Source organism: Eublepharis macularius, chromosome 9 (genome assembly GCF_028583425.1).
Source record: "Eublepharis macularius isolate TG4126 chromosome 9, MPM_Emac_v1.0, whole genome shotgun sequence".
Classification (NCBI taxonomy): Eukaryota; Metazoa; Chordata; class Lepidosauria; order Squamata; family Eublepharidae; genus Eublepharis; species Eublepharis macularius.
This window is the reverse complement of record NC_072798.1, coordinates 43,534,360-43,553,321: the sequence shown is the minus strand read 5'-3', so window position 1 is coordinate 43,553,321 and position 18,962 is coordinate 43,534,360. Positions and strand designations below refer to the sequence as shown.

Below are 18,962 nucleotides of genomic sequence, written 5' to 3'. Positions count from 1 at the left end.
TGGTCTGCATGGAAACCACAGTGAAGGCTGGACAGGCAGCTTGTTCAGTTACTACTGTCACATTTATTTGGCATCAGTAATGCATTAGCTACACTACAAGAAGAAGGTTGAACTGACTAGAGCAAGCCTGTACAGTTTGTAATCTGCCATGCTGAATGCAATGCACCAGTAGAGTTTCCAGCCCAGCTGCATACAGTGGTGGGGCCATTTGGGGGTGCAGACTGGCAAAACAGCATGGTGCACCATAAAGACTGGCAAAATTCCTAGAGCATCACACAATGTGATGATGTCACTTCTGGGTTCCAACCAGAAGTGATGTTGCAGCCCTGTGTAATGCCCCCCCCCCATTTTTGTTCCCACTACTATATGGAGTGGTAGGGGGAGCTCAAGGGAGCACCAGCCATGTGCTAGTCAACCTCTTGTTCTGCTGTCAGAAAATGGAAGGACTGCAAACACCTGATAAAGCATTATATGGGGCTTGTGGGTTCCATCTGACTTGTTGGTGCCCAGGTTGTGTAGACCTCGTGTTTGGGGAGTGTTTGCAAAAGCTCCTATTCATCGATGCACAACGAAAGGTGGCATCGGCCCATGATGCAACGGACAGCAGGAAGTTCTGGTCCATGGCTCATGTATACTGCATTCAAGCCTATGCTAGAGATCCATCGCTCCTGTGACTCCAGATATCTTTGCATGCATCAAGTAGGTATAGGGGCATTTAGAGCCCTGTACAACTATCAAGAAGTTTGCCAGTTTTGTTAGAAATAGTCCATTGTCTGCCTTTGATTTTCACTCACAAAATATCTTACATCAGACACTGTTACGTTGTCTCTGAAGCTATTCCACAAGTTATTCCATACTCAAAGGGGGCTCAAATAGAGGCACTTATTAATGTTTTGGCATTTGGTAAGTTTCATAACTTGTTTTTATATTCTTCATCCATCATCTTTTAAATTTTTTTTATCATGGCTGGGAGCCTTAAAAGCTGGAAGTAGCATGGGCCTCTCTAGGCTTGTCTATAAGTCCTATCTGAGGCAAAACCTTTCATAGGTTCTAGAACTCACTCCTTCAAATAATTTCTCTGACATTTTTTATACTTTCCTAATTAAAAGAGAGGAAGGTCCTTAAAGGATTAGAGCTAAGATACGTATGGCCTGACAGTGTAAGTGGTGAGACTAGGGCTACCAACCTCCAGGTGGGACCTGGAGATCTCCAGGAATGACAACTGATCTCCAGACTACAGAGATCAGTTCCCCTGGAGAAAATGGCTGCTCTGGAGGGTGGACTTGATGGCATTATATCTTGGTGAGGTTGCTCCGCTCCCTAGGCTCCATCCCAAAATCTCCAGGAATTTCCTAACCCAGAGTTGGCAACCTTAGTAAGACTGATTGAGCTGCCTGTCAAATCATGCTATAGCATGGACCAGAGAAACCAAGAAGGCTAATAGAACATGATCTTGTGAAGGATGAACAAAAAAAGCAATAGAAGAAGAAGATAGGGGAGGAGAGCAACAGTTTGGGCCAGGACTTCAAGAGTCAGGACTGAAATTTCACTCATTTTTTTTTCTAATGGGTTTCATACTGTAGTGAACTTGGGTTCTGGACATGGGGGGGTTCTGTCAAGTTTCATGACCCAATTCCCTCTCCTTTCGGAAATACAGGTAGAGTCACAGAAAGGATCAAAGACTAGAATGTGAAACACTCATCATGTTCAAGGGCTGCAAGCCAGAGCTGTATATACCATAAACCAGACAGCTTCAGTTCTCAGCAAGGGAATGTCTATGGGCTCATCATAGTTTTCCTTTCCCATGTGTGGGGCTGCCTTTTCTGCTAATGAAGGCTCTAAGCAATCCATCTCCCTTCACTTTGAAGCATGTGTGCAGTTCAATCATGGCTGGCATTAAATGATTAACTAAACAAATTTCTTCCAAGTAGCCAAAGATGACTGGGGCCAACAAATTCAGAACTTCTATGCCATGTTTTTATTAATGCTCCACAATCCAACACTAACAGTATGACATTTCCGAGAAAGCAAAAGACATTTCAGGGTGTAAGAATCCTTATGTCTCCCAGGCTAAGCTTTTGAAAATCCAAAGGACAAATGTGACAAGCACATTGCTTCAGACTGGCTGATTTTCTCCTCATGAAGAATATAATCCAGTCGTAATCAAATCAGTCTTAAGTAACACAGGAATCTTCATTAGCTTGTCTTACAAAAAAGATGGCCAATATTTGCATTTTTGGAGACCATTCTATTGCCTACGCCCTAGACAATGCTTCAGCCCAAGGATCAAAAATGTACTTTGCCTCACAAACAAATCCCCTCATAAAAGGTCAGGCTCCATTTAGGGTTGGCAACCGTGGACATTTGGAGGCAGTAGCTAGACAGGGTGGAGGAGACCAGTAGGGGTGGGGAGGGGTGAGAGAGATCAGTAGGAATGTGTTGCCATAGAGGCCGCTCTCTGAAGCTGCCATTTCCTCTGTAGTCTGGAAATCAATTATAATTCTGAGGGAACTCCAGGTCTCACCTGGTGGCTGGCAATGGCAACTCTAGGCTCCATGATAAAGTTGGCACCAGGCTTCAGTCTATCAACAAGAACTTCATAATTATAGGATATTACATACAAGACAGATGTAATAGTCCATGTGGAATATCTCCATCACAACATTAAAAAATTTTTTTTCTTTTCCTTATGTGGAACTCCAGGCAAGCATTTTACTGCATCCTGATTAAAGTTTGGTAGGGATGCCAAAGTCCAGATAAAATTATTTCAGTCCAGTTAGCTATCCCTGTCCTATACATCATATGTGGCTGATTTTCATTTAAAAATAAAGCCTCCAAAAGAATAAAGACACGGATACAATAAACAAGTTAAGAAGAATCTGTCCTGAGAACTCAAACATCTGGCATTTGGTTTGCTGCAGTGAACACGATCCTTTCCAAACACTTCACCAACATTTAGAAGGTGGAATACACAAAGCAAAGCATAAGATCTTATGCATGTCCAACTTCAGCAGATGTTAAACATTCATCATCATGAAAATGGAAATGCAAGGATAGTTAAGGTAAGGAGGATAGTTAAATTGGTAGAAAAGGACGACAACACGTATCAGGTTGTTTGCTGCATCAATCAACAGCAGTATCATCACTCCTATGCCAAAGAAGCTTTTAGTTTCAATACAGTACAAAGCTTAAAGACATTATACCACAACACAGCTAAATGGACAGAGAGTCCCGTATGCTCCAGTATGAAAACAGCAACAAAGAAAACCCAAGTTGTGCAACAACAACAAAAAATCCATCTTTGTGGTTAGATTACAACGGTCAGAGAATGTGAATGAGTTGCGTAATCTACTGGCTGGCAAGTGGTTTGGTTTGTGGTAGGACATATGAGCAGTGCGAAGCATGAGGCAAAAAGTGTTGGGCTTGCTGTGGGAGTTAAGAGGAGGGTCGAATCCACATTATTCATTCTAAGTCGCATGTTCCCCGCATTCCCCACGCAATCCCGAGTGCCGGTCACATTACCTCATTAAACAGACGCATTTCATTCGCATTTCTCCCGAATATGTGGTCACAGGTTTTCAACGGGAGTTTCACGGTGGCTGTGAACGGGCCAATGTGCAATTTACGCAGTTTTTTTAAAAACCACCCCCCTTCCTGTCTCTCCAGCCGTTCCGAGAGTTCCTATTGGCTGATTCAACTTGCAAGTGCTCCGTAGTCTGCAAAAGACTGTTTTTGACTTCATAGCATTGGATTTATTGATTATGCTGTTTCTGAATCAAATCTGGTAGTTTGAAAAATTATTTTGGGGTGAATCTATCCTCAGAACGGACTCGCGAAACTTCCTTTTTAACTGTTTTTTATTTTTTTTATTTTATATTACTGTAATATCGAAATTACGAAATATCGAAATAATGACACTCCAAGGAAGTGAAACATCAGTAAAATTCAGGCACTGAACTGTCCTGCATAGGAAATGCCCATGAAAGCTTCCCACATGCTTCCAAATTTCCAAAAAAGAAACGGGAGAGAGCCATCAGTGCTGTCAGTGGGAGAAAGAGAGGCATCATTATCTTCAATGATGTTTCTTTATAAGGCAAGATCGAAATAACGGAAAAGTGCGCTCAAAAATTTTTTTAAAAATGGGCGGGAAAAAAAGGTCCCGCCCAAAAAAGCTGTTTTCGAGCGGCCGTGTGACCAGAGGGACGCGCAAGAAAGACGGATTGGAAGCAGGAATGTGAATGAAAAGGAAAAAATCGCGGATTGGAGGCAAATGGAAGATATCCGATAAACATGCGGGTAATGGGTAAATGTGGATTCGACCGAGGTCTGTGCACCGAAGAAAAGAAAGGGAAGTTGAATAATCGACTGCTGTTGCTGTTTGATACACCTTCTCTGGTATCAGATTGGGTCCCCTTCTTCACAATTTAGGAAGGGTTCCCATGGGTTCCTTCTTGTCCCTTTCCTATTTGTTTCCAAACCACCATGCCTTCCACCACTTTGGTGCAGCCTGTCTCTCAAGTAAGTATCCCATCCTCGGAGAGGCCTCTCTCTCAGGCCAGGCCCTTAGTTACCCTTCTTGCCCGGCTGGGGGTCCTTGGGCCTTTCCTGCATGCCCTGAGCCTTCTGAAGCATACCTTTCTGGAGCAGTCCTGAATTGTGCCACTCTGCCAATTGTAGGCCGTTCCCCTGCCCTCGTCTCTGGCAGCTCCTGCCACTCCCCCTGTGCAGGGCCTTGTGATGCTATTGCCTTTGAGGTCTCCTTTTGTTCGGGCCTCCGGAGGCTCTGGCAGCGCTGCTGCTTCCCAGGGCCTTTCTTGAGCCATCCTGGGCCTGTCCGTGGGACTGCCTTGTTTTGCAGTTTGGAAAACATGGAGAGTTGAGAGCTTCTAGGTGGAGTTAGCTTTAAAAAGGAAACTCAGCCTGATAGTTCTGCTCTAGGAACTTCTCATTGTTTGCGGGAGTGAGGCATTATCACCACTTCAAATCTTTAAAAAGGAGGCAAGGAATAGAGGGAGGATCACAAGATGTGAAAAGCCAACAATGGCAAGAAACTCTTTTACCTACTTGCAAAAAGCCATTTTTAAAATATGAGTTCATTTTTATTCTGATTGCAGTTCAATCTGTCCTGAAAAATCTTTGGAAAGTAGACTGAACCAGGGATGTGATGATTCACAGTCTGGACAGATGAGAAAGCATTCAGAAAACCTAAAATAACTGAAAAGGGTAGCTTACAGACAGAATATAATAGTCCAAGAGCACATGATGTATAATTTACCTCATTACAAAGACTCAGCTAATTGAATAAAGCCCTTTCTCTAGAGCTCTTATCACCAAAGTACCCTTTCCTCCATGTGTTTAAGGTTGCCAACTCCAAGGTGGGAAATTTCTAGAGATTTGGGGGTGGAGCCTGGAGAGGCAGAGTTTAGGGAGGAGAAGGTATAATGCCACAGAGTCCACTCTCCAAAGCAGCCATTTTCTCAGGGAGAAGATCTCTGCAGTGGTCTAGAGATCAGTTGTAATTCTGGGTGATCTTCAGGCCCTACCTGGAGGTTGATAACCCTAGCTGTACCTTTTTCATTAAAATTTTCTTTATTTAAACTATAAACTATACACCTCAACACAATAAACGACAAACAGTTGTACCTTTTTCCATTTTGCTGCTGTCACCAATTTAGCAGCAGAAAGTACACTCAAAATATGTGAAAGGGCGACAAGCCTTTTAAACGGCCCGGAAGAGTAACTTTTGGATCAAGGGATATATTACCACCCAAAATTTTATTAACAAAGTAAATTACGAATTTCCAAAATGGCTGAATTTTTAAACTTGACCAGAAAACGTGTAAAAAATATCTGTCATACAGGAGCCACATTGCCAACACTGATCCTGTGTATTTCTGTATATAGTGTCTAACCTATGTGGAGTGAGAGATCATTGAAACAAGCTTTTAAAGAAGTTTTCTTTTAAACTCATAGAAATAAGTTTAGGTACTTTACAGTTCCAAGTCCACCTCCATTCCTTCAAGTCAATATTGAACTTTAAATCCCTATTCTGTTTTCTAATGGAACAGTAGATTTAGTAACAAGGAATAATTTTTGATGATTAAACCACCAAGTTTGATCTTACACTGTATTTCCTAGACAACATGTTTACCAAGTGTCTGAATAACATTGGGATATCATTAGTCTATCCCCTAAGTTTAAAACCACTTCTTCGTAGCTCCACAACTGTGATCATTATAATTTTTTCATAATGTCTGGTGCATTCTCAGAGCTGTTTGGCATATTTCAAGGTAGTGGGAAAGTTCCCCAAGTATGTGAGTTTCCAGAGGCTGGTGTTTATTCAGGTTGCTTCCCTTTGAAGGAGAGTGAAGGGCACTAAAAGTAACAGTGGGACGTTGTAGGTGTTTTTTTTGGTAGTATTTGCTTTATTTACAAATATACAGACAGAATACAGGTGGAGCCACAGAGCCACTTCTGCAGGGTAAGAGATCTGCTACCTCACATCAGATCCTGAGAGAGAGAGAGGGAGAGGTATTTCAGCCATCTCAAAATAGACTTTATCTGTTTCTTTCTCTGCTGCTTTCAACCCCAGAACGGTGATTATTTTTCATAAATACTTGCTCATTTCTTTAAGTGAGGTGACCTCACACAAACCATGATGGCTGCTTGGCCAGAGCTATTAAGTCCCATTGAAGGATAGCCACAATTGCTAGGAAACATGACCATACCTTTTGTCAAGTAGGTATGATCAGGAATCCAGCCTTCTACAGTTCATTTAAAAATCAGAAAGTCCCTACATCCAGGATCACTGAACAGGATCCCCACAGGCATTTACTTTGACAGATGTAAAACGGCTCACTTTAACCTAGCTGTGGCTATTGAAATCCTACATGTCAATAAATTCTGCTTCAGTTGTGACATGTCTGGTGAAACAGCTGAGAAGCTTCAAAGATTGTGTGATATGATTTCAACCTTTAGAAAAGAGGGTTAACTGAAGGACAAAGAAATTGGATAGGTGCATATGCAGAATTTTCAAGGAATTCTCTGTCTCAAAAGCCAAAGACAACATTCACAGTACCAAGCACGATATGATCTTCATAGCTGACAGGCATGGCAAATCTTCTGTTCATGAATGTGTACAAACCAAAAGATGGATTTTTCTTCATAGATCAAAGAAACAGATGGAAGTATTTTGCCACAATGCAAGTCTGTAATCTGTCAGCAAGTACTGTGGACACATTTTGTTTGTGCAATTTGGACATGAACTGCGTGAAGAGAACTGATGTTGTATAATCCACCAGGCCACGGGTGCAATTTCAGAAAAACCAAGGGTATGCCCAAGTGGGTTGGCAGGGATCAAGTGTCCCCATCTCTTGAAGCAGTTATGCTGATGAGACGTTGCCATGTCACAAAGGTGGTGATGCTATTATAGGGGGGAAATCTCCGCACAGATTTTTTTTTAAAGGAGAGAACTCTAGGGAGGAAGAAGACTTCGTATTTTTATTTTTGTTAACTGCATTCTACATGGTTATGAACTACGCAGAACACATTTCTAATTTCATCACATAATAAGTAATGAATATAGCAGAAACTGGCAATTGATAAAAATAAAATGTTTATTTTTAATAAACATGTCAATGCATCAGTAATGCAGTAATATTAAGATCACAACTCTAAGAACAGCTGCCAGCATAATTTGGAAAAACACCATCCTCACTGGAGATTCATAGTTTACCATGTTGTGTCTGTGCTGCTATAGAACCAGAATACAAACAAAAAGAAGCCGTTCCGGGAAAAGACTGGAAACAAAACAAAACCAGGCATTTGCCCAACCAACTGAAAGCATAGTGAATGAGCAGGCAGGGCCGGCGCCACCATTGAGGCGGTGAGGCAGGCGCTGCGGGCACCGCAGGGCCGGAGGAGGCACCAGAGGGGATGCTGGGGGTGGAAGCGTGCGCCAGGGAACTGGTGTGCCTGGCTCACAGCTGCTGCAGCCGGCCAGCCCCGCGCCGCCACTGCCACCACCATACGCCCCCGGCTGGGCGCAGCAGCTGCAGGCCAGGCACGGCAGGCGGCTGGGGTGGCGTGCGGAGCACAGGCAGCCTCCGTGTGCTGCCCCAGCCACCTGCCGGCCAAGGGGCCCAGCTTTGCTGTGTGATGACATCATCAGGTGGTGACGCCATCATGCAGTCTAGGGGCGCGCGTGCACTGCACGTGCGCGCACAGGAGAGTGGCTGCAGGCGTTGGAAACCCTGGCACCGGCAGTGTGAGCAGGGAACAATAATCTCACTTAAAGAAAAAATCATAGGATATGTATAGGTACATTGATGGCTTCATAGGATTCTGTGTGTTGTGTTTATAGGAAATATCTGCATGAAACTTTTTAAGGTGATTACAAGATGAGTTTATTTATCTGACGCACTTGGCACTTTACACTGTATAAATATCCTATGATTTTCTCTTTAAGTGAGATTATTGTTCCTTGCACATTCACTATACCTCCGATTGGTTGGGCAGACACCCGGTTTTGTTTCCAATAGAACCAGAAATGGCAGCTCCAGGGGGCATACTAAAGGAGGATTAGGTTTAGTTGGTATAGTACGCTGTCTCAGTCCATGTTCTGCCCCCAGCAGGACATAACGGGGCATAATAGTAACACAGTCTTATTAAACTCAATGGGAGCTAAAACTAAAGTCTCCCTGCCTGCCTCCCCAACTAATTATGTCTGCAGCCAATCACATATAGTACTTGTCTTAAGTACTATATAAATCCTAACCAACATATCCATATCTCAGATGATAGGTCATGCAGCATAGGGCTATATTTTTCATGCTGTACACACTTAGAACACAAACTAGGGTTGCCAGCCTCCAGGTGGTGGCTAGAGATCTCCCAGAATTACAATTGATCTCCAGGCCACAGAGATCAGTTCCCCTGGAGAAGATGGCTGCTTTGGAGGGTGGACCCTGCTGAGGTTCCTTCCCTCCCTAAACCCCACCTTCTCCAGGCTCCACCCCCAAATATCCAGGAATTTCCCAACACGGAACTGGCTATGGCTACCCCCCCCAATGGAATATAGAAATCTTTCCTTTTATCAGGAATACAAAAATCTTTTTTTAACCTATTATTATCCAATAATTATTCTCTTTCTTGCACCACTGGCTTTTTGACCACATTTGTTTAGTTTTTAAGGTACCACAGAGACACGCTGTTATTTTGGATGCAGCAGACTTACTAACCTGCTGGGATGAATGATTTCGGCATTCCTTTGTCAAAACTAACATTCATGCCTAGTTAGTATATGAATTAAACAGCATTATTAGTAATTACAAGTTTATACAACATTATATTAAGAAACAATGTCTGAAAGAGTGGTTTGGATCAGGTCTTGAGAAGATTGGAACCCAATTAATTGTATGAGTTCCTTCACTGAAAATTTTTTTCCTCCTTTGACTTTACCATAACAATAAACTGCAGCACGTGAACCGATACACATTTTTCCCAATTGGAAACCATTTTTAAGCCTGCAGATGTCTGAATTATCTTTGTTTGCCCCATGAATGTAAATGAAAGTTGCATGTGTAAGTTAGAGAAGGAATGTGCTCTTTGCCCAATATTTTGTTTGCTTGGCTTGTGTAAAATAGACCAAGCAGATATTCTGTGATCTTTGGAAACTTTCATCAGTGTTCCTTTTGAGGCAAGGGAAAAAATGTGGTTCAGTGGTAGAACACCTGCTCTTTATATAGAAGGTCCCAGTTCAATCCCTGGCATCTCCAGTTAAAAGAATCCGGTGCTATGTGATGTGAAAAACCTTTACTGGATATCCACTGCCTATCAGAACAGCAGGATTTGAGTCCAGTGGCACCTTACAGACCCCCAAGATTTTCAGGGTATAAGCTTTTGAGATTCAAAACTCCCTTCTTTAGCTACCCTGCCAGAGTAGATGATACTGACCTGGACAGCCCAAAGTTCTGGCCTAATATAAGGTGGCTTCTTGTGTTCATGTGAGGTAATATTGGGCCTGGGAAGATACTGCATATAGGGGATGCCGTGCCCCAGTAATCTCATCAGCTACTTGTAAGGCTGGCAGTTCTGGAGATCACACAATTTTTGTAAGTTGTTATACCAAGCCAAACGGTCCTTTCTTTATTAAACCAATCATAGTCCAAAAGCATGGGTTCTTTTGCCTAATATCACTGTAAGGAAGGATAGCGCTGTTTTTGAAAGGTGAAAATCTTTGTGTCGTTGACATGCTCTTCCTCACAAGAAGGACCGTCTTTGGATATTTCATTTCTATAAAGCCAGGTACGTTCTAGAAGATCTATTGGACTGCCCTCTGCCATGAAAGAAGGTTATTGCAAGTTTGTAATGTCAAAAAAGAAAAGAGTCGAAAATAGCCCGGGGGGGAAGTTAATTTTTAAACCACTTTTACAGTGCATTCTGAAACAGAGTCACTCCAGTCTAAGCCTATTGAAATCAATGGGCTTGGACTGGGGTAACTCTGCTTAGGATTGCACTGTTAATTATGTAAAAACTTTATCTTGTGTATATAAGTACCCTTTTCTTGCGTTTCAAACCTTGCCTATCTCAAGGCTGAGTCTCAGGAACTCATTGCCCACTGTTAGCTGTTCTGTTTTCCTGGCTGGGTTGTATTTTATCTACATTTTGGGGTGTGATGAAATGGTGATCCTAGACTTTCAGAATGAGCACAGGATGCAGCTGGCTTCCCACTGAAAATGTTGCAAGAGCGACCTTTCTCTCAAATTGTGTTCTTTTTTGCCACTTTATTCAGGACGTAGGGCAATGTGCTGTCTTTGAGGGGTTAATTGCTATTAAAGAATTCTTCCTTTTGCACCATTTGCTGTTCCTTCTTCATTTTGCCTTGGTGTGGCCCCCCTTCTTCTTCTTTGAGTAATAAAGTCATTCTCATATAGCAGGTGCAAATTGACAAGGAGACCATACTCTGCCAAGCCATTTTTGTGAAGCTGGTTCCCACAGTTTTGGCAATGACAAGAAAGCCAATTTTGGAGTGCTAACCAATCGAAGCAGCTTTTTATAATTTCTGGCTGATTGCCAGATTTGTGTGTGTATAAAAGGCAAACAATGGCCTGCCATTTTTTTTTTTTTTTAGAAAAGCAGGATTTTTTTTTTAGCAAAAGGCAGCATCACCTTTTTCACATAGTGAGCAAGCTTAAACCATAGCCAATTCACGTGCACCTTGGCACGTGGCTGTTAAATTGCTCCGTTTCAAAGCGGTGAGACTTCAGGGCACAGGGGTCCTGCACAGCTTCCCCTCCCAGACCATAAAGATGAGGGAGGCAGGGTGAGTGGGTGGGCAGTTGCAGAGCAAAATGTCGATGTGGCAGTGGCAGCTGTTTTGATTGTGGTACCTTGCAAGTGCCCTGGGATGGGGATCATAAAGAGAAGTGGGTGTGGAAACAATTATTTGAAATCCAAAGCGGACCACCTTGCACCAGTGGGACCCCTCCTTTTACACTGTTTTGGACCAGAGTGGAGAAACTTGTGGAAACCGTCCTGGGACCTGCTTCTCACAAACAACTTGAGCAGCTGGGTTCAAACAGCTGCAGGCATCCCTACCACGGCATCAAATTAAATTAGCAGTCACTCCTAAGCAGAATTGCAAGCAATTTAGAAGGGTATAATTCTGCTTAGGATTGCATTTGCTGGGTCCTGGGGTGACAGAAGATTGAGTCATGAGTTAATGTAGACTATCTTCCAGTGTCACAGCTGGAAGAGTTTTTTTTAATGCTTAGCAGGATGTTTATAATTAAACAGTTTTATAATCTTTGCCTTTCCTTGAAAGAAGAGTCCTTAAAGTCATTGGGAAATTCAACAAGCCTTTGGCCTGAGGCAGACATGCAGATGGCTGCCAGAATTGGATGTCTTTTGACCCAAATGGAAAGTTTTGAACTGGATACTGTGACACTAGAATGGCAGTGTTTCAGGCACTCCCTGGACAGGGGCCTGCTCTAGTCGCAGAATATAAGCAGTTGCTGAAAAACAAAGCTCCCAAGAAGCTGCCGGATCTTTCAAGAGAAAATTCAAGCTGTATAAAGACTTTTCTACAAGCAGGGAGAGGATGGGCAATCTTCCGATCCTGCTTTTGCTGACCCTGGTCTTGACAGCCCCCTGCTGTTGTGAAGGAGGTAAGGAAATGTGACCGGGATAAATATTAATAGCATTATTGCAAATAGCATTTGCATAACATAATGTTTGTGAGTGTTTAAAGAGTTTCACATAGATTATTGGTGAAATCCATACAACTGCCATGCAAGATAGATCAGTCGTATTATCCCCATACTGCAGAAGGGGGCTGACAGAGGGAATGGCTGGCCTGAGGCCACCTTGAGGTGTTCATGATTAAAATTCAAACCAAAGGCTGCCTGATTTGAAACTCAGCCTCCTAGTCTGCAATCTTAAGAATGCTTTCCTGGGAGTAATTCTCATTGAATAAAATGGGACTTACTTCTAAATAGACCTGCTTAGTACCATTCCCTTAGCTACTATGCTGCATCAGTGACCTCATTATTCAAGGATGGGTAATAAATGAATTTACAATAGATGGGCAATGGTAGTAGGGGTAAATCTTCCCCTTAGAATAGCTCCTGAATAACATACAAGTAAATCTCAATTAAGGGCTGTTATCTTCCTTACTTCCGAACAGGAAGCTGGTGAACTGAAGCACCATCATTTGGCTAGTCTACTTTCCTTCGTGAGTTAGATTATATGTGACAAATTATGAAACTTTTTTTTAAAACTTAAGTTAACAAAGGGTCCATATGTGAATGGCCACATAACATGTGCTCCCCCAGGCTCTCCGGGTAACAAAGCCTCCATGATCAGAAGCAGTATATCTCAGATTGTCATATGATGTGTGTGGATTTGGTCTCTGCACCTCATTTGTTGGCTTTCTCAGGGCATCTGATCTGTTGTTGTGGGAAACAAGATGATGGACTAAATGAACCTTGGCCTGCTCCAGCTGGGCTCCCCTTATGAGCTCATATTACTGGTTTCGGAACAGACTGTTAATAGCAGAAAATTGCCTGGGACCTCTTTATAGCTTTAAAAAAAAATCATTATTTTAAATGGTAAATTGCCTCGAGTGCCTTAGAAAAAAGGTGGACTATAAATGTGGCACCAGTGTTTTATTCTATGTCATCTGTGTTTTCCAGATACAAACAGGCCCATGGATGAAGGTGAGTACATAGCAAGGCTGGTGTCCGTAAGTTTCCAAAGTTTTCCTCATAATTGGGGTGTCCTCTTCAAACCAGCTCTGCAGTGCAAAGTATGCTTTTGCCAAAGTTATGAGAGACAAGGACTTTGACTGTTACTGTGTGTGTTTTCCTGAGTCCTCCTTTACTAGCTGCCAGATATGTCTGTTGGGGATTGGCACCTGTTTTTAGCAGGTTCCTGAGCTTTTAATTGGTTCATGATAGGCAGAAATCCAAAAGGTTCAGCTTGCCCTGGAAATGAGGTACATTGATGGTAAAACCTTTACTTGTTTTTCTGTCACACAACTCTTAAAGGTTCAGGAGCCCGTGTGGAAAAAGTTGAAAACCTTAGGTCAATCTAGTGTGATTGTTCAGGCTTGTCATAAGAAATATTTATTTATTTACTTCATTTATACCCTGCCTTTCTCCTCAGTGTGGACCCGAAGTGGCTTACATCCTTCTCCTTGCTTCAATTTTATCCTTACAACAACCCTGTGAGGCAGGTTAGGCTGAGCATGTATGAGTAGGCCAAAGTTCTCCAAGAAACTTCCATGGCAGAGTGGGGATTGAAACCAGGGTCTCCCAGATCCAAGTCCAGCACTCCAACCACTACATCGTGCTGGCTCTCATGCTGGGTTTATACAGAGGCAAAGCTATACCCATTTTCTTCAGTACATGGAGGGCACATAGTTTAGGGCTTTTGCTCCCCCTCTCCCAATCTTTGTTGGAACTCCATTAGGGAAAAAAAAAATCTCTTTCGGCTCTTTGGATTAAATTCCGCTAACCTCATATGTGGAGGCAAATTCTGACAAATATTGCTATTGAGGCTAATTCTGGAATTTCTGCCAAGAGCCAAACAAAATGGAGGGACTTTACAAGGAGGGCCTGTGATTTCTGGCACTGCTTAAAATGATTTTTAAACCTGTTTAGGTGGTATAAGAGACTTGGCATGAACTCAGTTTGCCAGTTTGTCCCGTGGTGAATAAGCCCCCTGTCAGCCAGACATCCTGGGCAGTTTCTTGCCTGCTGGTCTGGTAAAATATTAGGATTATTGGAAGGTGAGACAGGAGAGTGTGTGTGTGTGTGTGTGTGTGTGCGTGCGTGCGTGCGTGCGAGTGAGAGAGATGCATGGAGTTTGGAGGGGTTTTTTTGAGGGGGTGCTGGGCTGTTTAAAGATGCAGCCTCACTCAGGTCTAGAAAAGGCAGAACTCCTTCCTGGGAACACCACCTCGTGTCCTCCCACTGTGGCGATGTAGTGCATGTGCAAAAGGAAAAAGAAAGGTGCTGCATTGCAGCCTCTAGATGACAGTACTGATGGAACTAAAATGTGATCTTTTGCTGGATCCAATGTGCAGAGGAAATCCTAGCTCATCAATTTAGATACAATGGAGAAAAAGCAGAGGGAAACAGCTTTCAAGAGCGCTTCAGCTGGAAGCACAATAGCAACAGAGAAAATACAGAACAAGCATTTAGAAGTTAGAATGCTTATCTCACCTTTTCTAACATATTGCCTGAATCAAGACAAACCTAGAAAGGATCCTGCAGACTTGGGGCTGCCTTCTCTCTTTCTGCAATGGCTGTCTTTCCTGGTGAACTGAACTAGTAGTTTACAGACAGCAGGAAGCCCTCCCGTTCTGTAATAGGAGTACATCTGCAGCTGAGAGCCAAGCTACACGTGACACCTTACACAGGTTGGACACTTGTCAGCTTCCCTCAAGTTTTGATGGGAAATGTAGGCGTTCTGGTTTTACAGCTTGGCTCTCAAATACAGCTGCAAGACCAGGATGCCTACATTTCCCATCAAAACTTGAGGGAAGCTGACAAGCGTCCAACCTGTGTCAGGCATCACTTGTAGCTTGGCTCTGAGTATATTAGCTTACTGACTACATAAAATACATGTTTTAGCTTTAGAACTATTTGGCTATTTGAGTTTTTCACTTTAGTTGAACATTTGGTTATTATTCTCATACTGTGACATTTCATTTTCACAACAGGAATTAAGATAAATAAGAAAATTGCCAACACCTTTGTGAGGAGGCAGAAGAGATCTTATCCATACTATGAAAGGTAAACATCACCAGGGCTCAATGTTGGTATCTTTAAAGTCTAATTCAAAAGAGAGGACTGCACAGATTGTGAAAAACATTAAGATGCTTGCATGTATCACTGTGCAGATTTATTGCATGTACAGTTCAACAGTGGAGATGGGCACGAACTGAAATACGAACCAAAATTAAGCACAACCCATGCTGGTTTGTGGTTTGCTAACCACGGTTCGTCAGATCCCATTTCAGACAAACCGCCACGAACTTTTAGGATGGTTCGTTTGGTTTGTTTTTTGGTTCGTCACTGCAGACAGCCTGGTGCCAATCAATCAGTTTCCTAGGCAACAGGGGACTTCCTGCAGATCTTCTGCTGACCCGGAAGTGAACTTCTGCTGACCGGAAGTGACCTTCTGCTGACCAGGAAGTGATGGTTTTCTGACCCGGATGTGCTGTTTTCACAAACCAAACAAGACAGTTCGCAAACCAGGGGCAGGTTCATGAAAGTTCATGGTTCGTAAAATTTGACGAACCACATGGTTCGGTTTTTTCCCGGTTCATGTCCATCTCTATTCCACAGTTTAATTAGGCGAAGAAATAAGAAGTTGCAGGAGATATATTGGAAGGAAGTAGACTCCTCTTCTTTAAAATAGCCATTATCTCCATCTGAGGATAGATGTAAATATTACTTTCCTCATCTAGAGTTCACCAGGTAGTACATACTTGGGGTATCATTCTCTGTAGCTGGTGCAACCTTTAAAAAGATTTACTCTTCCATCAGCCCAAATGTGGTCAGCATCTTTGCAAGTGGGCCAACAGATGGGGAGGGATGTGTTGCATAGGCATGGAGATACTGCATATGTTTGGACTGACACAGGTGGCTAGTCAGAGCATTTGAACAATTATGGCCATCCCAGAGTTCCTGAGATTCCATTCCCTGTGCTGCAGGTACTACGAAATGTTTAAATCCCCAACGGAGATGAAGCAAGAACAGTGTGAAAACTATGCACCTTGTGACTACTACTCTGAAATAATAGGATTTCAAGCAGCATATGACCTAATCTTTGGAAGAACCTGAGGGTGGATGTTTCATGTTCTCATCTGGATGGAACCTCTGCATGGAGCCATTGGAAGAGAGAGAAATAAATGAGAAATAATACTGGTTCTATGTTATTGGTACAAGTCCAACAACAATATTTATGCAGGCTGTCAACTTTCCAGTAAGGAAATAAGAAGTAAACATCCTTTGTTTTGGAGGTGTCTCTAATTAGTTCCACAACCTCCAATATTCTGGTATGCCACAGAGGAGGTAGCCAGTGGTGGAATGGTCAAGAGTCTACCAAGTGAATAAAAATAAATTGCCAGGACTAGCTTTTCTGTTAGGGACCCCATGGCAAAATCAACATCCTGTATTAGTGCTATACTGGATTTTCTGAGGGTTCAAATTATGGCATAGGGATTATGGAGAGGAAGTGGAAATTTTCTATGTGCACTCCAAACCTTACTTTTTTGTAACACTTTCGACTCTTTGTAACCCTAGTTAGCTATTTAGTATTTTTTTAAAAAAGAATTGGCTTTTTTCCTTGGAAAATAGAGACATATATCGCCTGCTAAATTTCCACGTTAATTGACACCACTTACCACAAACAAAGCTATGCAACAGTGAAGGTATTCCTTGCATGTTTACTGACATTGCCACATAGCCAAATCTGATTGGCTATATACTGTTTCTAGTAGGAATTCATTTCTAAAAAATGATGCTGAAGCAGGAGTCAGTCAGATACCCCAAAGGAGAATGCTGAAGGGTTATGTATATGATCTTGGGGAAGGGCAGTGAATGCCTGCACTTTTTTTGTATCCTCATCCACAAAATTAGCCAAATAGGGGAGGGGTGTGTGTGTGTGTGGGGGGGGGAGTTCATGAAAGGACTCCAGTTCTGTAACTACAGTGGATAAACTGGTATACTTAGAAGCTGTGGAGTTCATGAAGGCCCATGCTGCTTTAGTTTTGAAAAATATTTAGTCATTTTTTCCCTGTCATCAAAAGGACAAAGAAAAATCAGAGAAATTGAGTACGTTGGTACATCTTACCTCCGCATTTGCAAAGACAAGTGCTAGTCCTCACCTGTTGCAGAAAGATCCTCCTGCTTATGAAGCTGCCTTATTCTTTTTTTTTAAATAATTTTTTTATTTTTAATTACTAACATCAAAAACTACAAAAGGGAAAAAGGGAACAGGGGGAAAGGAAAGAAACAACATATGAAAAACACACACTACATCTACAAGTATTGCATTCCCTTCATAATACAATTATTTAAAGTTAAACTTTCTAATATGCTATTAGATTGGTAGATCTTATAAAATACGAACTACAGTCAGGATCAGGTCTTCTTTCCCCCCCTGCATCTCGGTCGCAGCTGTCTCTGAACAGCTACAGTGGCTGCGCTCACTCCCTCCTCCCCATTCCCCCCTTCAGATTCTAAATCCTCTCCTTGCTGAAACTCTTGATGATTAAACACAAAGTCCCTCAGCTGTACTTCCGATGTTATCTTGTAGGCTTGGTCTTTATAACTGAACCAGATACCTTCCGGAAATAGCCATTTGTATTTTATTTTACGCTTCCTCAGAAGAGTTGCAAACCTTTTATATTTGAATCTTCTTTTCCGAGCTAAAAATGGAACGTCCTTCAATATCTTAACCTTGTTACCCAGAAAGTCCAAGTCCACATTGTACGAGTTATATAAGATGGTGTCCCGAGTCTTCTTAGATGAAAAATCGATAATAATCTTGCGAGGCAGCTGACGCTTCTTTGCATATTTTGAAGATGTCCGGCGGACTTCCAGAATATTGCTTTTTAACTCTTCTTTAGTTGCCTTTGCGAATGACGCCTTTAAATTTTCACTTTCCTCCTCCTTCACATTCTGAAGACGCAATACCGTCTGAGCACGATCCACTTGTAACCCTATCAATTGATTCTCCCAAAGCTTTACTTCTTTGTTTGTTGCTTTCATGAGTACTGCGTTTTCCCGAGCAGACTGCTCTGCCCTCGATGCTACGTCTTTAATGGTTTTCATTTCGTTCTAAACTGAGCCAACCCTCTGACCGATTTCATTTAGCTTATCAACAAAGGGCTTCATAGCTTCAGCGACTGACTGTTTAACCACCTCTTCAAGAGACTCTCTTTTCCCCTGCAAAGCAGCCAAAACAGATTTACCCACAGCAAGGCTCTGCTTTTTCGTCGCCATCTTAGGGGGGGGGGGAGTCCGCCAACTAGGTTCCAAAACTCAATGAAGGGGAAGATATCCGAACCTTCTTAGCTTCAACTCCCACCAATCCTTCACATACGCTTGGAATGACAGAAGGGATTCGCTACTTACAGGTTTTCACCTTAAATCTGCTTGTTGCCGTTCTCCATGGCCCGGCAGCATGCGATGTGCTGCGCAAGTCTGCCGGCCTCCGTAGGAGCAAACGGGCGATTTACCCCCTGCATCGACTTCAGGGGGCTCTTCCCGCAGTGCTCCGGACCCTGACCCCCTCACTGGGAGTCCTGGGGGTTAACCCTCGCAGGTCAACCGCCCGGTCAAGCTGCTCGGGCGCTTCCTCCCGGACCTGCGGAGAGGAGCGTCCGACATGGCCGGGAAAACGAAACCGAATCGAAGCTGCCTTATTCTGAGTCACAGCGTTGGTCC

At 42.8% G+C, this 18,962-nt stretch overlaps 1 protein-coding gene across 1 annotated transcript; it reads left to right on the top strand.

Annotated features, from left to right (window-relative positions):
- Window positions 1-11,986: 11,986 nt before the first annotated feature.
- LOC129336087 (matrix Gla protein-like) lies at window positions 11,987-16,433 on the top strand. The gene is made up of 4 exons (XM_054989070.1): window positions 11,987-12,167; window positions 13,194-13,217; window positions 15,227-15,299; window positions 16,223-16,433. Exons 1-4 carry the CDS (start codon window positions 12,101-12,103, stop codon window positions 16,350-16,352), a joined length of 294 nt encoding a protein of 97 aa, XP_054845045.1. The 5' UTR covers window positions 11,987-12,100; the 3' UTR covers window positions 16,353-16,433.
- The last annotated feature ends 2,529 nt before the right edge of the window (window positions 16,434-18,962 follow it).